Here is an 18,865-nt window from a genome sequence, read left to right as displayed (position 1 = left end):
AAACATGTTGCTCTAAACCCAAGTCAGCTTTGTAAACTTGGGAGTGCTACACTTCTGTGGAATGTTCCATGAACAAGCCAGCCCCAACTTGGGACCAGCATACTCTAAACTAAAATCAGAGGTGTCCCTGAGTCAGCTGGCTGCCTCTTGTGCCTCTTCTGGCAGCTGCTCATGTGAAATGGGGTGTGAGTGTTCTTGGGCTCCTTCAGAGTTGCAGGCTCCTGCCTTTCAGGAGAGGTTCTCAGGTGGCTCCTGGGTGGGGAGTCCTACGGCAGGTGGGGATGCACTAAGAGGCTAGAAGCTGGCTGAGAACACAGCTAGTCATGGGATCAGGGAGATAGTACTGAAACTTTCCATAAACCTCACAGCAGGGGAGCACAAGGCCTGTCTCAAGAGGTCAGCAAGCAGGGATTTAAAGTGTTAGCACAGGCAAGTTTCCCTCCCAAATTGTTACCCTCCCAGGTAACAATATTCCACATGAGTTTCTAAGTAAAAGAGAAAAAAAAAAAAAAAGATCAGTAACCTGATCTTTTTTTCTCAGTTAACAAGCAAAACGACTGCAGAAGCAGAATAAAGCCTTTTTGCAAGGGCCTAGTCCCCCAGGTTCCAGAGGATGTGAATGTAACACTGCTGTGGGAGGCTGAGCACACAGATCCTCTATCCCCAGAGTTCAGCTATACCCTCCCGCCATCATCTCCCTCCACCCAAGTGGGAGTGATGGGGCCCAGACCACAGAGACCCAAACCACAGGCCTCTCTGGATCTATCATGTGGGTTAGCAATGGCCCCAGCAAGTAGCCAACAGGAAGAGCTGTGACCAAAGTTATCTGGAACAACTTCCAGAACAAACAAAAACATCTGAAACAGAACCACGTCAGGCAGTCCACTGTTTAAATGTCACGCTGAGCCTCAGTATGTGGATATCATCAAAGTATGAGGGTTTGGGGAAATGTCTCCCCAAAGGATGGGGAGAAGTCTCAGTCCTAGCAGGGTGGCTGGCAGGTGAGGGGGCTACCCTCTGGAGTGTCACCCAAGTAGGCTGCTTTGTGTTCATCTGGAGCCTCTGAGTGCTGCCAGTACCTTGAAGGTCCAGCATCAGCTGGGCCGGGGCCTCTCCTCAGGTTCCTTGGAGCAGCTGGTTTTATGCCATCACCTCACTCAGATGTCAGACCCACTACAACCCTATTATGCTGCTTTTCTGATATTCACTGAGAGATATATGACAGATTCCATTAACTACCCCTCTCCCTGTCTGTCCCATGAGCTTTCAACCTCCCTTTATTTTGAAAACCATTAAGCCACAAGAACTGGAAGAATAAATGCACACCAGCATACCTTTCACTCACAATAAGTTGACATTTTCCCTCTCTGCAGGCAAAGGCACGTGCACGCACACACACACACACACACACACACACACACACACACACACACCCTTGTTTTTTGTTTTTTGCTTAAGTATTTGAAAGTAAGTTGCAACATCCTGACATATCACTTCTAAGTGCTTCAGCCTGCCTCTCCTACACAAGCTATGTGGGCTTATTTGTATGACACATTTTTAAATCCAGGACCCTTGCCTAAGCATTCCCAGACCCCTGTATCAGCAGCACATGCCCTTTTGTCTTTAAAAGGAATTAGTTCTAATGTCTTGATTAAATATTAAGTGGGCCACATCCTCTTTTGTTTATGATCTGAAATGGATACTTTCAACTTCTCTTCCTCTAATCTCTCCTAGAAAGTATTGGTTTTTAAGGGTCTCTATTCAAGTCAAGGCTGAAAAGTGACTTGAGATTTGTTGGGAAGCTTTGGTGTAGTCAGGGAAGAATCTAGGCTGAGGAATCTGTGTGGTGGGTGCTTGGCAGCTCCAGGGCTGGCCCTTGGACACCTGTCAAAATTGCCTTCCATGGAAGAGGGCACTCAATGTTCACTGCTCTTGAGAAGGGGGATGTAATGTAATGAGCATCACAAACAGTCTCAGGTCCTCAGCTGGAGCAGAGTTCTGGGACTGGCTTCCGCCAGCGACATTTCCAGAATGCCTGACTGACTTTTCTGCTCATTCAAAAGAATTTTTACTTACAGGGAAAGAAGCTGAACAAGATGGGGACCACTGGGAGGCACATTATCACTCAGGAATACAGCCTCCTCTCAAAGACTTCATCAGCCCAGCCCTTCACTGAAGCTAATGATGCACTGGCCCAGGCAGAGCAGCAAGGTAAGATGGAAGATCACAGCCATGTGGGCTCCAGAGGCAGCCACTGTTCCAACCCACAGAGCAAACAGGGCCGTGGGAGAGCTGTAGGAAAAGAGGGTACATGCGAGCTTTAGCAGGGACCTACTGCTCCCTGTCTCATGAAGGGGAAATGACCCCGGAAGGCAAGTCCATTCAAGCACAAATGCATTCCAGGGGCTTACTGAGTGCCTGGCTATTGGAAGACACTTGCTGTGAGTCACAGGGGCAGGAACTCAGGCTCTCATCTCCATTGCCCACAGGCCCCACTGAGTATCTGAGCATTTCCCTCCAGCCAACACAGTCTTTCCCAAACTAATGACAACCTTATGTCTCATCCCCCCAAAAATCCCACCTACTCAAGAACATATTCATCTCTAAAAAAGACTGACCAAATTGGGAAGGGGGTAATGGTATTAAAATAAGTTGTAGACCAAATATTTTCTATATCTTGTTTAATTTGTTCCTCATAACAATAATCCTAAAAAGATAAGTATTATCACCCAATTTTTAGATGAAGAAACTAAACCTTGGGTCACATGGGGTTGAAAATAGAGTAGTATGTGGCAGAGCTAGAAGTTGAACCTAAATCCATCTAATTCTAAATCCAGGCCTTTTCAACCTCATCATGCTAAGAGTTACTAAATATGTTACACAGCAAGCTGAATTTCAAAGTCTTACAATACAATAAAATGCAGTGTTCCCCAACTAGCAGTCTTCCATAACTTGACAAAGCTCTGCTTAAGAAACAAATTTCAAATAAGTCAGAAACTGAAGAGCAGAATAAGCTCTTTCACTGAGGCCTTAAAAGGCACTGTAGGAACTTGTAAGGCCTGAGGGGATCATCACTACATCAAGTATCAGTATAGAGCATGGCAGAGTATGAATGGGGTACTGACAGCACCCCTTCCCTACCACATGCATCCCACCCAGCATATGCCCCGCCTCCTATGGTCCCAAAGCTGCCGATCTCCTGCCTCCTGAAGATGGTCTGAGTGGTGCCAGGGACAGGGTGGAGGATACCTCTTCAGCCACACTTCCTGCACAGACTCACACTGGTTGACCATCCTGTGCCATGGTTTCCCCACCTGTCAAGTGGATCCAAAAACCTTCGTAGTGCTGCTACTAGTTAAATAAGGTACTATACGCAATACCTTAAAAGTGCTGGTCAAATTCTGAGCGAGTACTCAATAATATCTCCAACATTATCCCTGCTCTCTGGCCATCTCCCTGTCATTGTCTCTTTCCCCCACTTAATATTGGGGCACATATGTGCAAAGATTCCTCAGGCCCTTGGGGACAAGAACCTCACCTTCCACATCTCTCCCCAACACCATTTATGAACTAGCAATAAGTACTCACTAATGTTTCACTGAATTGAACAAAATTAAATACAGTGCATCTAGACTAAGATAAAAAATTGTTTACTCTATTGGGAAAAGGTTCCACTTCTAAGAGGTCCATGGCCAAGTCTGGCCTGAATCGGAAATGAAAGAAACCCATGACTTTAGTAACTTCTTGAGGAATGAGCAGAAAAAACAAAGTAAAATTTTCTGGAATGAAGCACACATGCAGAATCTGGCCATCCACATGCAGGAAGCCATCCTGGCAAGTCATATTTGTGATCTGAGAAACTGTCCAAAATGCCAGTGGTTCAACTGCTTCAAAGCAATCTTTTCCACTCTCTCTGGGAGTAAAGCATAGAATTGTTCCTGGCTAGCTTAGAAAAACCAACCAGGGAATCACAGTGTCCTCTCCACTAAGACAGAATGGGATATGACAGGGAAGGATTCTGGCTCTCGGAGGAACAAAGAAGTCCGTCTTTCCCTAGTTCTCTGTGCCCTTCCAATCTCTTAGGGGAACTCAGCACACAGGCCCCTGCTCTTTCCCACAGCGCTCCATCCAGAAATGTCTGAACAGGCACACCCTAGGGAAAAGAGCCAAGGAGGAACCAAAGAGCCACTTTGGTCCTTAGGAATGAGACCCATGGACACCAGCCAGCTCTTCCTTAGAAACATCCCAGGCTAGGAGGAAAGAAGAGAAGAAATAGACCTTTCACTCATCCTCAACCAGGCTAATCAAGTGCCACTCAGCCTTCAAGGTTCCACTCAGCCCTGCCTCACCCAGGCAACTGTCTCCTATAAGATTCAAAGGTATTTCAAGTAGCATCATCTATTTGGCCCAAGAAAGGTACTGCCTGTCATTTCTAGGTCACTAATCCAGTTCTTTTGTAAGTTGTATGGCAGAGGGAAATACTTCACCATTTCACTTCTCACTCAACTCAGCAAAGCCAGTAACTCATCTCCACTGTTATTTACTAGAACAATTCTGAGTAACACTGGAAGAAGCAGAGCTGGTACCAGCCCAGTAGGAGGAGCAAAGTAGCTCATTCAACTTTCTTCAATGTGGTATGTGCTCTGAGTGGTAATCTAGGAACAAGGAAGCAATCAAGAAGAAGTTATCCTGAGGAAGGCAAGATTTCAGATGGCCAATATAGGGTATTGAAATTTGAGCAGATAGGTGGAGAGGTTTGGCTGGCCGGGTAGCTTGTTGGGGCTGGTTCTGTTGGCTGGGTTGAGTTGACTGGTTGGCTGGTTGATTGGTAGGTTAAGCTAATTGGTTGGTTAAATGGAAGGATGGTTGTGTTGATTGGATGGTTGGGTGATTAGTTCGTTAAATGACTGTATGAACAAAAAAAATTAATGAGGTAATTAATGTCAATAAAAAAACCTGAAAGATGAAATTTCAAATTGCTTCAATTCTACTAAATATCAGTTTTAAGTTTTATAACATTGATCTTACGGAACATCAGTAAAATCTTCTCTTCCCTTCTCCTTTCTGAGTCCATTCTCAGCTACTCAACATTGTTATTGCAAGTCTATAGATATAGATGGGGAAAGACAAGCAAATGGTCCAATCTTCATAGTATTACTCTATACTGTGAGGTACCCATGACACTGAAGGAACAAAAGGCATACTCTTTTAGCCAGGCCCAGATGAGAGTGTAACAAGGAGGAGACTTAGGATGCAATATTCCAGGAAGCACTCCCTCCAAGGTGACTGCCCTTTTTCCAGATGTGCTGTGTCCTGATACCTTACTTGCCTCACTCCTTGACCTCATCTTACTGACCTCCCTGTGGGCTTTTACTTTGAGGCTGTAGTAACTGGGACCTGTAAAAGCTATCTGGCAGACAGCTTTGGAGTTAAAAAGAAAGTACACAGGAAAGAAGAATCTCAATAATACTTTCCCAGCTCTCCCACACTCAACTTCCAAAAATTACCTCTGAGTCTCTCAATGGCTTCCTTCTGATAGCACAGGACATCTCCCTGCCCTACACACCAGGCCTCAGGGACCTTAGGAAGAGCCAATAAGGCCCAGTGATGGGAAGACCTTGGAGTTGTCATATCAATGTCTACAGATAGACAAAATGAGATCACTAACCCTTCTACCTGCTGATAGCCATATTTTTTTTATCTCAAAGGAAATCTGTGTCATGGGAAGTCTCTTTCCCCCAGAAGATCCATTGGATGAAAGACTTAAAAACCCTACAACTGGGCTGGGATGTAGCTCAGTGGCAAAGCGCTTGCTAGCAGTGCAACGTCCTGGGTTCAATCCCCAGTACCAAAAAAGAAAAGACAAAAAAATACAGTTAAAAAAAAACCCAAACAACAACAACAACAACAATAAAATAAAACCCTTTAAGGGCTGGGAAGGTGGCTCAGTGGTAGAGCGCTTACCTTGCATGCATGGGGCCCTGGGTTCGATTCCTCAGCACTACATAAGCAGAAAAATAAAAAAAGCTGGAAGTGGTGCTATGGCTCAAGTGGTAGAGCATTAGCCTTGAGCTGAAGAGCTGAGGGACAGCGCCCAGGCCCAGAGTTCAGGCCCCACGACCGGACCAAAAAAGAAAAACCTACAACTGAAGGAACATGGAGCTAAAATAGCCACACAGAAGCAGGAGCCATGAGCCCCCCAGAAGAACCTCAAGTAGCCTGTGACATGCACTTCAGTGGCATCTCATGTCAAGTGTCCTATACCTACCACAGAGAAGCCAGGCTTAGAAGAAATGGTTCTGTTGCAGACTGGGCACAATCACAAGATCAAATGCAGCACATGCTGAAGGGTGCAGGGGTGACCAGTCACAGAAGAGAGACCTCAGAAAAGGTTACAAAGAGAGGCTGACTCCCCAAAGCCCATAGTCCTGTGGGAGAACCAGCATGTAGGAAAGTGTCTGGCAGTCAAGCAAGTCACAAAAGGCAGCTATGTACGAGTTTCTGTGGTCTGATCAAAGTCCAAATAATGCAATGGAATGAATTAAGATGTTAGACTCAGAATGCTCAGGTGAGGGGACCAATCAGTATTGCCACATCCTCCACTAAGGGGCAAACCAAGCCAGCAGAATCTATTCCCTCTGGACGCATACAGGCTCGGTCTGTGGCTTGTACTCATGATCTGGGGGCTTGGGAAGGATCAGAGGCCCCAAGAAGATTTGGAATACATTCCCCTTCCCCCAGGCTTATGAGCCATAGTTTGGTGAGTGCTGGTGAATGAAATGCTTTGAGGCAAGCAGACATCAGTGGTGTTATGAAGATGCACATGGATCTACTGCCACCTGCTGTCCATTCTTCTGCAAAACACCTAAAAACCTAGACAGCACAATGCCAGAGGAGACCTGTCTCTCTGGATCAGGCCAAAGTCTAGGGCTCTGAGGTTTTTGAAGCCATTGTTTCCAGGATGCAAACAAGAGGGCACCTAGGAACCAAGCTCACCACCACTCCTTGCCCAGTGCTGCTGCTTCCCCATGAAAATTTCTCTAATTCCTCTCTATGCCCAATACTTCTAGGACCTCAAGAGCATCCCTCCTTGTCGTCCCTCCTATTCAGCACCACGGTACCTCCCAGCAGGCCCCAGCTTCCCAACACACGAAGCCACTTGTCTTTCAACATCCCCAGTGACAGCAGGGCTGATACACCAAGAGGCATTCAAAGATACTTCTTGTCTCATTGATTGACCAGGACATGACCCAGTGAGGGTAAATGAGCAAAGAGGCTGCTGACATGAGGAGCTGTAAGCTTAGAAGGCAGCTTGTTCCTACTTTCCTCCCTCCCCCAAGTCTGTCCTTCACCTGCTATAGAGAAAATAGCATGGTGTACCAGCAGCAGGGTGCCATTCCTGTGGCCAAGGCCTAAGCCTATTTCTCCCATGTTCGTTGTTTCAGGGACAGTCAATTCTGTGCCTGTTCAGCCAAAACCCATGGGTCATCTTTGCCTCTGCAAACAGAGGCAGAAGCATCTATGCCACAAATCAATCTCCATGTCTATACAATGTAGCCCTATCTCACCACCTATCATACAATGTAGCGTCATCTTACCACCTATACTGCCACTGTCTAGACCCAACTACCACTAGCTAATTCCTTCTCAAACACTTCTACAGTCAGTCCCCTCCCTCCATGCTGGCCTCCTGAATTCATTCTCAACGTGCAACCACAAGAATCCCATCAAAACATCAGTAAGACCACAGCAGGTCACTGCCCAGCCCCCAAAGTGTTTCTGTGTCCAGAAGGAAACACCTAAGCTCCAGAGGACTCCAAGTCCCTACAACTAGGCCCAGGTATATTCTCACTACCTCTTTTCCTCCTCCACCGAAGCCAGCCTCAGCAAGTAGCAGGCTGATGCAGAGACCCACTCTCCCTGGGGATCTGTCTCTAGGATTGAAGGGTAATCCCCCTCCCTCTGGTCTCCTGGCTTTCTCCCAGGTATCTCACTGAAGGTTTCTCTGGCTCCTCCTTTATAACACAGCAGTCCTGTACTCAGTGCTCCCCATCACTGCTCTCTGGTGTTTATTTCTTTTCGGGAATTACCCAAAACCAAGGCAAGGAGCACATGACCACAAGGACATCACAGGTGGGCTGGTGGCAGCTGTGATGGAGGTGTAATGAGTTCAGGAAAGCCTGTGTACTGCAAATTGGAAACTGCTCACAGGAGGGCTGTGATCTACCTGTAGAGTCCCTAACGCAGCCCCTCTGCTCTCTGGGGCCATTTTCCCTCCACAAAATGAGAACCATTCCAGCCCAACAGTCAGGTGAGAACTGAAGTGGGTCCTAAAGGAGCATCTATTACACTCTGCTTTTTAAAACATCCTATTTAAAATTCCAAACAAACTTCTGTTCTACTGACTCTAACTTCAAAATTTAATTCTGAGAATATATCCACTTTCTCCAAGGTGAAGCTCACAAGTACTCCTGGAATTAATACCTACCCTGAGCTCTGTAGACTCATCACAGCAAACACTCTCTGGATCTATAGCTGTGAATTTTCCTGCTTCTTTGTCCACACTGGACCTAGATGAAAAGGAGCTATGTACTGGGTGCAGTGCTATGTATCCGTCATCACAGCTACATGTAAGGCTGAGGTTCCAGGCCAGCCTGGAGACTCTACCTCAGCAAGGAAGCTACATGCAGTGCCAAACACCTACCATCTCAACCACAATGGAAAGTGTAAAATCAGAGGATCATAGTCCAAGCATAGGCTTAGGCAAAATGCAAGATCTGATCTCACTTTTAACTAATTTTAACTAGTACAAAAAAAAAAAAAGGCTAGAGGCAGGTCTCAGAGATAAAGTATCTACCTAGCAAACATGAGGCCCTGTGTCCAAATCCCAGAACCAAGAAGAGGAGGAAAAAGAAGAACCACCACCACCCCCAGCAAAGATAAAAAATGACACAAACTATCCAACAGTGGTAGGAAGGGAAACTGAGCAAGAAGAAACTATACTGAGACTGAAAAATGTTAAATATTAAAAGAAACAGCTGCCCTTAATCATAGGTATAAAAATGATCTCATCCTAATCCCAACCCCTGAACTGGTTAAGTGGCCTGGCAAGAGGGAATAAGGTTGTAGATGAAACCAAAACGCAAACCATCTGCCCTGAGAAAGCAGCCTGGGGAAACCAGGGTCGAATGCTGTCCGACAGGTCCTCTCAAGTGGAAGGAGAAGGAGGGAGGGGGAGACACAGAAATATGGCAGCCTAAGGGTAGTTCAGCCAGTGTGGCTGGCTTTGAAATCAGAGGAAGGAGCCACCAGCAACAGCAGCATGATCATAAATCAGTACTGTTCTCCAGCTGAATCTGTGGTTACTGTTGCACAAGTGACAGGAAACAAATACATCCAGTGTCTCTCCACACTCTCTGACATCCAGCCCCTGGTCCTAGCAGATGGCTCAGATGACCCAGAGAGGCCCATTTCTCCTCTGGGAGAGAGCATCATTGCTCCACTCTCCCCTCACACACTCTTCCCTAAAAGAAGTCTGACTTAAAAGATGGGTAAATATGGTTAAATAGGCATGCCTTTTTCCTCAGACACAATCTGCTTTTCCCAGGAGGCCCTCCACACCTGGGAGAAACCATCCAGGTCTAGCTTTGAGCCCACCAGACTTCTTGACTTGCCCCTGTATTCACCTCTTTTTATCACAAAGATACTATATCTAACCACAGTCTTCCTGATACTATTTGTTTTAATTTGTTTAGAATTCAGTAGTTGGGGAAAATGCTACGTAAATGGAAACCATTCCCCTAAACAAAAAAAGCCACCAACTACCTTCATGTATTAAAAGAAATTAATACATTTAGTATGGTGCCCAGAAAGCACAGGATAAGTGGTAAAAGAAGGAGGAGTTAGGAAGAGAAGAAGTAAAAACGATGATAAGATACTGTTTGACCAAAATAAAAGTTAAACACTGTTAAACACTGCTGTTTACTGCTCACCTGATCATGGCTAGGAGGGACTGTGGAAGCATTTTACCTCCCCCTCTTCCTAGAAGGCTTATGTCATCCCTAGAGGTTTAATAATGGGTCCAAGGCCACAGTGGCTATGAAGAACAGAGCAGTGTGTCACTCTAGATTGTTAGGCTCAGAGCCAATGTGTCATACCCCTAAGTGCCCTGCATACAGCAGATTCTTAGTAAATACTGGATGATTCATGCAGAGGTCACAGAAGACCTCTGGAAGTAATCTTTTTTTTTTTTTTGGTCTGGTCGTGGGGCCTGAACTCTGGGCCTGGGCGCTGTCCCTCAGCTCTTCAGCTCAAGGCTAGCACTCTACCACTTGAGCTACAGCGCCACTTCTGGCTTTTTGCTTTTTGCTTATGTGGTGCTGAGGAATTGAACCCAGGGCCTCATGCATGCAAGGCAAGTGCTCTACCGCTGAGCCACCTTCCCAGCACCTGGAAGTAATCATTTTAAGCCAACAAGATACACTGAGCTGGGAGAATGCTTGGAGATCATCTATTCAGTGGCCAAGTTTTACAGTCAGGAATACTGAGGACACTGAGAGAAAACAATGAACCCAGGGTCAACCAGTGAGTAAGGACAGAATGAAGACCAAATTGGTACTGGAGAAGTCAGGCCTCCTGGCTCTGAGACATTCCTTTCCATGTGATATGGGTCACTCTCCTGTATCCCTGTCTGCAGTAACAATGTGCTCACCAATACTGGGTTTGATATTCTTTCCTTTCCCAGTACAACCAATTCTAGCACTGGATGGCAAGGCAAGGAAAGCTCTCTGAGTTAAGTGGACCATAACAGGGGAGTCACACTAAGGTGCTATAGAAGCAATGAGTTCCAGCCACTGGGGGCTCATGCTGAGCAGTCACAGGCCAAGCCTGGAGGGATCTGTACTGACATCATTCATCATGTGTTCACCACACGCTGCAGCAGGGTTCAAACGCCTGCTCTGACTCCTACCAGATGCATGACCTGGACAGATAAAGTACTCCCAAGAGAGTTTTCTCATTTGTTAAATGGGGATTATGACTGTATTTCCCTCATTAAACTTTTATGCAAATTAAAATAATAAACTTACATAGAATGTAAACCAGTGTTTATACAAAATAGACCAATATCCAAAGTTCAGTCACCTTTAGAGTACCACTGTTGTTAAAATAGTAGTATTAAGTATTCACTGAGTGCACTGTGTGAGCACAAGGAATATAATAAAAATTCCAGCTTTCATAAAGTTTGTAATCTATTGTGGAGGAGACCATAATAGACAAGTAAATGAATGGAAGAATCTTAGAAGATGCAAGGTGCCACGGAAATAATAAAACAGGATGGAGGTGAAAATACAGGAGTAGAGTCACATCATGATTTTGTCATGATGCATCAGGAGCAAGACATTCACAGCAAGGGGTCAGGCCATTCTCCAAGAACATGCCAGACATGTTAGATGACAGAAACTAGAAAGGCCAGTAAAAAGAGTTAAGACCTAAAACAACTAAATAACTCAGAAGGCAGGAGGAAGAAGACTAGCTCCACTAAGGTAATGACTATAAAATCATAGGAACAGGAAGGAAGGAAGGAAAGAAGGAAGGAAGGAAGGAAGAAGAGGGAGGGAGGGAGGGAGGGAGGGAGGGAGGGAGGGAGGAAAAAGACCCATAAAAACACTGGAGAGCTCAGAGACAAAGCCTGTCTGTAGACCTCAGTGAAAAGTGAAGGTGGCTTCACAAATCAATCAGGAAAGAAAAGGCCATGTATAGAACACAGTGCTAGAAAATTCATCTTACTATGAAGAGAAAAAATGAAAGTACATTTTTTCATCCCAACAAATACACAAGCTTAAATACATAACAGAAAAGCTCAATACTACAATGTGAATAGAAAAAAATGTAGGAGAAGCTTACTAAAATCTAAAATCAAGAAGGAATTTAATAAAGGAGACTTTAAAGTATAAATCATGTGCCAAGCAAGGGGTTAGTTATGATAGAATTAAGGATTCCTGTTCAACAAAGGACATGATGAATAAAGTTATTAGACAAGTAACTGAATAAGAGGTAATATTTTAAGTCTAAAGGTAATAAGAGATTAATATCTACTGAAAAGAAATTAAATCCTCTTTAAGGGAGCTAACATTAACCAAAGCCAGTATAATAATTTACATGTAATGTAATTCAATTAAATTAAAATACAGAAATGCAAAGAAACAGGGCAAAAATGATCAAACTCAAAAGAAAAATAGATACTAGTAAGGCATAGTGGCTCACATCTGTAATCTCACCTGCTTGGGAAAAAAAGTCAGTAGAATCAGTTTGAGGCCAGCCCAGGCAAAAAGTTAGTAAGACCCCCATCTCAACAAACAAGCTAGACTAGGTCTTAGAAGTTGGGAGTTCAGAGGATCACAGCGCAAGGTCAGCTTGGGCAAAAAGTTCTGGCAATTTCATCTCAACCAATGACTGGTATGGTAGTACATGCCTGTTATCCCAGGTACTAGGGAAGCAGAACAGCTAGGTATACTGGCATGTATCAGTCATCCTAGCAATGTAAGGAAGCACCAATAAGAGGATCAAAGTCCAAGCTGGCCTGGCCTAGGCATGAAGAAAATGTGACCCTGTATCAGCAAATAATCAACACAAGCCAGGCACTAGTGGCTCTCACTTATAATCCTAACTACTCAGGAGGATGAAATGTGAGGATCAAAGTTCAAGGCCAGCCAGAGCATAAAAATCCATGAGACTCTTATCTCCAAATAACCAGCAAAAAGCTGGAAGTAAAGGTATTCCTCAAGTGGTAGAACACCAGCCTTGGGCACAAACGCTCAAGGATAGTGCCCTGGCCCTAAGTTCAAGCCCCAGGATCAACACAACAAAGAGTAGAAGAGAGGGGGAGACAGAGGGGAGGGGAGTATAACAATCTTACACTAACTCTTCAAGAGAAGGGAAACCGAATGGCCACTTCCCTCATCATTAGGTAGTCTCAAGAGGGAGGAATCTCTCAGCCAGCTTCCTTCATGAACTTACTCATCAAAATCCCACATAATCAAATGTAATGACAGGTTAAAAAAAAGATACCCTAGCCAACCAGGGGTGCACAATTAGTAGAACATCAATATCCATACAGGAATCATACAGTCCTACTGCAAGAGAATAAGAGTGGGAACAGGGCAAAAAAATGTCAGCAAGGAGGCTGGTGGGAGTCAATTCCTGACTGTACCTAAAAACAAGGAAACACCTTGTGTACAGAGCCAGACTGAGTGGCTGCAGCCTGGCTGATTGCAGCAACTCTTTGGGGGCCAGCCGTCTATCAAAGCCTTCTTTCACCGAGGGGAAGAAGTAGAAGAGATTGGATATATCTTGTAGCCCCTGGAGGTATGACCTCTGACTCCATTCTCCTCTAACTGATCACCACCACCCACCCAGCCCACTTCACAGGCTGACAATGGGAGACTGAGGAGTCCCAGAGACCCCCTGGAGGCCGTAAGGGACTGAGCAGCATGCACTCTGGAAAGTCACTATCTTTGCTCAGCAAGCTCACCTGAGAGGAAGAGCCTGGCTGTCCTGCTGCTTGAAGGTTCTTTCCAGTAGCTCCTGGGTGGTCTTTGAATTCCCACCAGATAAGTGCATCTTCCAGGGTACCTCTGCAGGACCATCTTCTACTGAGCTGTCCTCTGAAGGACCCCTCAGCTTGAGTCTGTCCTGTAGGGGCTGCTCTTGTCTGCTGGGGGTAATTTCCAGCTTCTCCATGATGGGTTTGCTCTGCTGGCCTGGGGGGCTCCTGGAGGCAGAACTGCTGCTGGAAGCCAGTACCCCCTGAGAGCCTGCACAGGCGGGGGCAAGGGCAGAAATCTTGTGTACCAATGGCCTCTCCTCCTCTGTGGGCTGGGTCTTGACGTTTGAGGGTGGAAATCGCCTCAGAGAGCGTTTGCGCAAAGAGTCCTGAGGGGCAACCACAGAGGCAATGAGGGTCCCACCTACTGGAGTTGGAATAAATACATCTATTTCCCCCATCTCCCTTCCCCAGAGGGGCCTGCTCCCTCTCCAACCCCTTCTTTTAACATCTTGCCAGTCCTGGGAGGTATCACTCAATGCTACCACCATGGAAAATATAGACTCCAGAGTCCATAGCCCTCCTTACACCATTACTACAAGGGCTTCAGCTGGAGGTGGATGGAGTAGCAGCCATGACTTCCCACAGGTTAGACATGAACGGAGAGCCATCACCTCCCACAGATTGGAGATGGACAGGATGGCAACATGTCCTATGGGTTGGAGGTGGATAGAGTGGCAGGCATAACCTCCCTTGGGTTGGAGGTAGACAGAATAGTAGCCATCACTTCCCTCCAGTTACAGATAAGTTGGCTGGAGAGGGATGGAGTGGTGGTCATCACCTCCCACAGGCTGGAGGTGGATTGGGGGTGGATAGGGCGGTGGCTATCACCTCCCAAAGGTTGCAGGTAGGTGGAATGCAGCGCTTTATCAGAGCAGGCATCACAGGAGTTGGCAAACCTTTACTGTTCCCGATCCCCAGTAACACTCAATCTCAGGCCCCTCTAGATGGTGAATCAGTAAAGGAAAAGACCACCCTGGGGTCACACTCAAGATCTGATTGGTTTTGGGGGCTGGGGATGTGGCTTAGTGGTAGAGTCTTGCCTAGCATGCATGAAGCCCTGGGTTCGATTCCTCAGTACCACATAAACAGAAAAAGCCAGAAGTGGTACTGTGGCTCAAGTGGTAGAGTACTAGCCTTGAGCAAAAAAAGCTCAGAGACAGTGCCCAGGACCTGAGTTCAAGCCCCAGGACTAGAAAAAAAAAAAGATTTCATTGATTTTTTTGAAATAAAAGAATCAGGTGAAATTGCCTTCCTCCTGTCTGTGACTAACTAGGGGTATCAGTGCTCCTCTTACTCATCTCTGGGGGTGGGACAGTAATGGAAGTGAAGGACAAAAATAAACCTACTAGGCATTTCCTTGGTTTAGGTTTTTTTCTAGACCTCTCAGCGTTTCCAAAAACCAGAAATAATTCAGTGTCAAATGGTCAAATGTAGATTCTGGTGTAATGGAATCTGTAAACACGCTCCCAAAGTTGCCAGGGCATCCCTACAGAGTCAGGAAGGTATTAGTCACCATCCCCAAGGAGCCCTGACACCTCACCCTCAATCACAAAGCTGTCCTAGTAGTGGAAATGATGACATGCCTAACCCACTTTGGCTCTTTTCTCCTGGGCAACCAACAAATGTGGCCAAAGCACCAAAGAGCTTCCAGAAAATCCAGGGAAAATCCAGCTTCACATCTTTTGATGCCCTTCATAGGATTCAGGTTTCCTGGGAAACCTTGCCTCCCAAAACAGTTACCAAAAGCAGAAGCTGTCGGCCACACCCTGAGCAGTACAGTGGGTCCAGGTTACCCATACCACTGCAGGAACAAAGTACACATACTGAAGAATTAAATGTCACAACAGACAGGACCTGGTGTTCACTGGCCCACCAGTTCTCAAGGTGTGGCCCACTCACCCCTGAGGTTCCCCATAACCTTTTTGGGAACTCAAAACTATTTTGGTTGTCATTGTTACTACAGTCATTGCTTTTTTTAATTTTTTTTTTTTTTTGTCAGTCGTGGGGCTTGAACTCTGAGCCTGGGTGCTATCCCTGTACTCTTCAGCTCAAGGTGAGCGCTCTACCGCTTAAGCCACAGCACCACTTCCGGTTCTCTAGTGGTTTATTAGAGATAAGAATCTCACGGGGTTTCCTGCACGGGCTGGCTTTGAACCGTGATCCTCAGATCTCAACCTCCTGAGTAACTAGGATTACAGGAGTGAGTCACAGGCGCTCAGCAGTCATTGCTATGTTTGTGGATATGATTCTAATGCATCCCCCAGGGCCTGGTTCCCAGTGTGCAGGTGCTGAGAAAAGCCCAGCACAAGGAAGATAGGTCCACAGGCAGCAACTGCAGAAAGAAGTGGTACAGGTCTAGATTCATTATTGCAAGAAAGAATTTTTATACAAGGAAACCTGAATTCCTGATCCACATACATTCCCATCTCGTTCACAAGCTCTCTTGTCCTGATGCCATCCAGCAGGCTACAAGGCAACCAGAAGCCCCTCATAGAAGCTAAGCAGATGGGGCCATTCAAGCATGGCTTCTCAATCTTTAAATGTGAAGAAGCAAAAAGAAAGAGAGAAAGAGGAAGGAAGGAAGGAAGGAAGGAAGGAAGGAAGGAGGCTGAGATCTGAGGATCTCGGTTCAAAGCCAGCCCGGGCAGGAAATTCCGTGAGGCTCTTATCTTCAATGAACCACTAGAAAACCAGAAGTAGCTCTGTGGCTCAAGGGGTAGAGTGCTCGCCTTGAGCTGAAGAGCACAAGGACAGCACCCAAGCCCAGAGTTCAAGCCCCACGACCGACAAGAAAGAAAGAAAGAAAGAAAGAAAGAAAGAAAGAAAGAAAGAAAGAAAGAAAGAAAGACCTTCTGGCTGGAAATAAGGCTTAGTGGTAGAGTGCTTGCCTAGCATGCATGAAGGTTCGATTCCTCAGTATCACATACACAGAAAATGCCAGAAGTGGCACTGTGGCTCAAGTGGTACAATGCTAGCCTTCGGCAAAAAAGCTCAAGGGCAGAGCCCAGGCTCTGAGTTCAAGCCCCAGGACTAGCCAAAAACAAAAACAAAAACCTCTTTTCTTTTATCCAGAGTCAGGCATTTGGTTATGGTTATGGCAATAGAAAACTTATTCAGACAGTAATAACACAACCTCTTTGCCTCCATGATGTTGTCTGCATATACACAACAGTGGGAAAATGCTGGCCTGCATCAAAAATCAGGGTGGCAGTACCAAATGTCATGTGGGTTCTAGTTATTCCTCAGCCCCATGCACTGGCAATAAAAGGGAATAAATAAAATGCTAATTTCACTTGAGAAAATCCATACTTAAGCATGAATGCTATGAACTTCATTCAGTCTGGTCAGAGCTGCAATCATCTCTTCTATAATGGTCTGCTAAGTATAAAGGACTACAGTCAGAACTTCTGCAACTGTCTGCACAGTAAGTGCAGTTGCTGCTATTTTCATTCAACTACCCAGAGATGAACCACCAAGATTGACAGGGGTATGGGGCAGGCATTTCATGAAAATAAATTGCACTTGTCACACCAAGGGAAACATATGGTATACTGTTGTCAGTGGTAAGACACAAACTGCTGAGTAAAAATCAGAATCTTGGGAAAACCTATCTGCCAATGTTGGCTTTAAAGTACTTAAAAACTTTTCTGAGATGCTGGGTAGTGACACCAACAAACATGATATAGATACAGTGAAATGTATCCATATCTGGACAATCCACACAACTCAGTAACCAACATTATCCAAATGACCAAGGCAACGTATTAGGAAATCATGCCAGGATAAAGGCTTCAAGGGCAAGTGGACCAATGGAAACTGATGTATTACAAAAAGCTGATTTACATGGCTTAAGTTTCTACTGAGATTTGAGTATCACAGTTTGAAGCCAACTTGGGCAGGAAAGTTTCTAAGACTCTTACATCTAATTAACCATCAGAAAGTCAGAAGTATAGCTGTGGCTCAAGTGGTAGAATGCTTGCCTGGGGCAAAAAAGCTCCAGGACCAGGAAAAAAAATTAAGAACTATAATTTGTCTAGTTTATTTGTATGAATGAAAAAAGAACAATGAAATCTGCTGAAATAGTTTTAGGAAGAGGGAGGGGATATGAGAGAGTAACAGGGTAAGATCAATTGGAATATATTATTTACACATGTGAAGATATCACAATGAAACTTCCCTTGTACAACTAATATATACTAAAATAAAAATAAAAGTCAGGTGCTAGTGAGCCATACCTGTAATCTACTCAGGAGCCTGAGATCTGAATATCATGGTTCAAAGCCAGCCCAGACAGGAAAGCCTATGACACTTTTATCTCCAATTAACTACCAAAAAGCCAGAAGTGGAGCTATAACTGTAAGTAGAGTGCTAGCCTTGAGCAAAAAAGCCCAAAGACAGCACCCAGCCCTGAATTCAAGCTCCAGGACAGGCCCAAAAATAAAACCTAAAAGGGAAAGGAAAGTCAAAAAAAAAAAAAAAAACCACACTACAATTTGTCTATTTGGGGGCATTATCAAAAGTGAATAACACCAATTTTCTGAAAAAACTAGACTATTTTTTCCTTTATTTTTGGACAAATTTTCTTCAACTAAAACAGCATAATGCAACAAACTCATTTTTGCAGCAGCAAAAACAAGTCCAGACATTAAAGAGATTTTTAATATGCAAAACAGTGTTACTGATCATCTCATTTTTTTGTTTTGAAAAATAGTTTTTTGTTTTTGTTTTTGGGTCCGGTCATAGGGCCTGCACTCTGGGCCTGGGTGCTGTCCCTCAGCTCTTCAGCTCAAAGCTAGCACTCTACCACTTGAGCCACAGCACCACTTCCAGCTTTCTTTATGCTTACGTGGTGCTGAGGAATCGAACCCAGGGCCTAGAGCATGCAAGGCAAGCGCTCTACCACTGAGCCACCTTCCCAGCCCTGTTTTGAAAAATAGTTTTCCCCATTAAAATTTTGTTACTTTTAAATGAAGTAATTTATATTTTGAATAATTTAGTAGGTAAATATCTTCTTATCTTAGTCTTTTAATTTCTAATAGTAAATGTCATCATCCAACCAATACAACACCAGTTTCTGGGCTCTCTTTATTTAGGACAAATAAAGAGATCCTGAGACTAAAGCATCTAAAAGTTACTGATACAGTCTGAATTCTCACCCAGACAAGCAGTGATGGGACATCACTTAGCACATGACCCTACCCTACTCCCAGCCTGCTCCAGCATGGAGGGGCCAATAGCCACTGGCAGATTAGCAAGGGA

At 45.1% G+C, this 18,865-nt stretch overlaps 1 protein-coding gene across 1 annotated transcript in view; it reads right to left on the bottom strand.

Annotated features, from left to right (window-relative positions):
- The window catches only part of Fam188b (family with sequence similarity 188, member B), a 90,217-nt gene that overhangs the window by 56,669 nt on the left and 14,683 nt on the right, over positions 1–18,865 (bottom strand). Inside the window, exon 5 of the mRNA XM_013035127.1 lies at positions 13,532–13,932. Coding sequence (XP_012890581.1) covers positions 13,532–13,932 — 401 coding nt within the window. The remainder of the gene's footprint in view (positions 1–13,531; positions 13,933–18,865) is intronic.

The sequence above is a fragment of the Dipodomys ordii genome, unplaced genomic scaffold (assembly GCF_000151885.1).
Source record: "Dipodomys ordii isolate 6190 unplaced genomic scaffold, Dord_2.0 Scaffold205, whole genome shotgun sequence".
NCBI classification, from domain to species: Eukaryota; Metazoa; Chordata; class Mammalia; order Rodentia; family Heteromyidae; genus Dipodomys; species Dipodomys ordii.
Note: the sequence above shows the minus strand (reverse complement) of the source record. Positions and strands in the feature narration are given on the sequence as shown.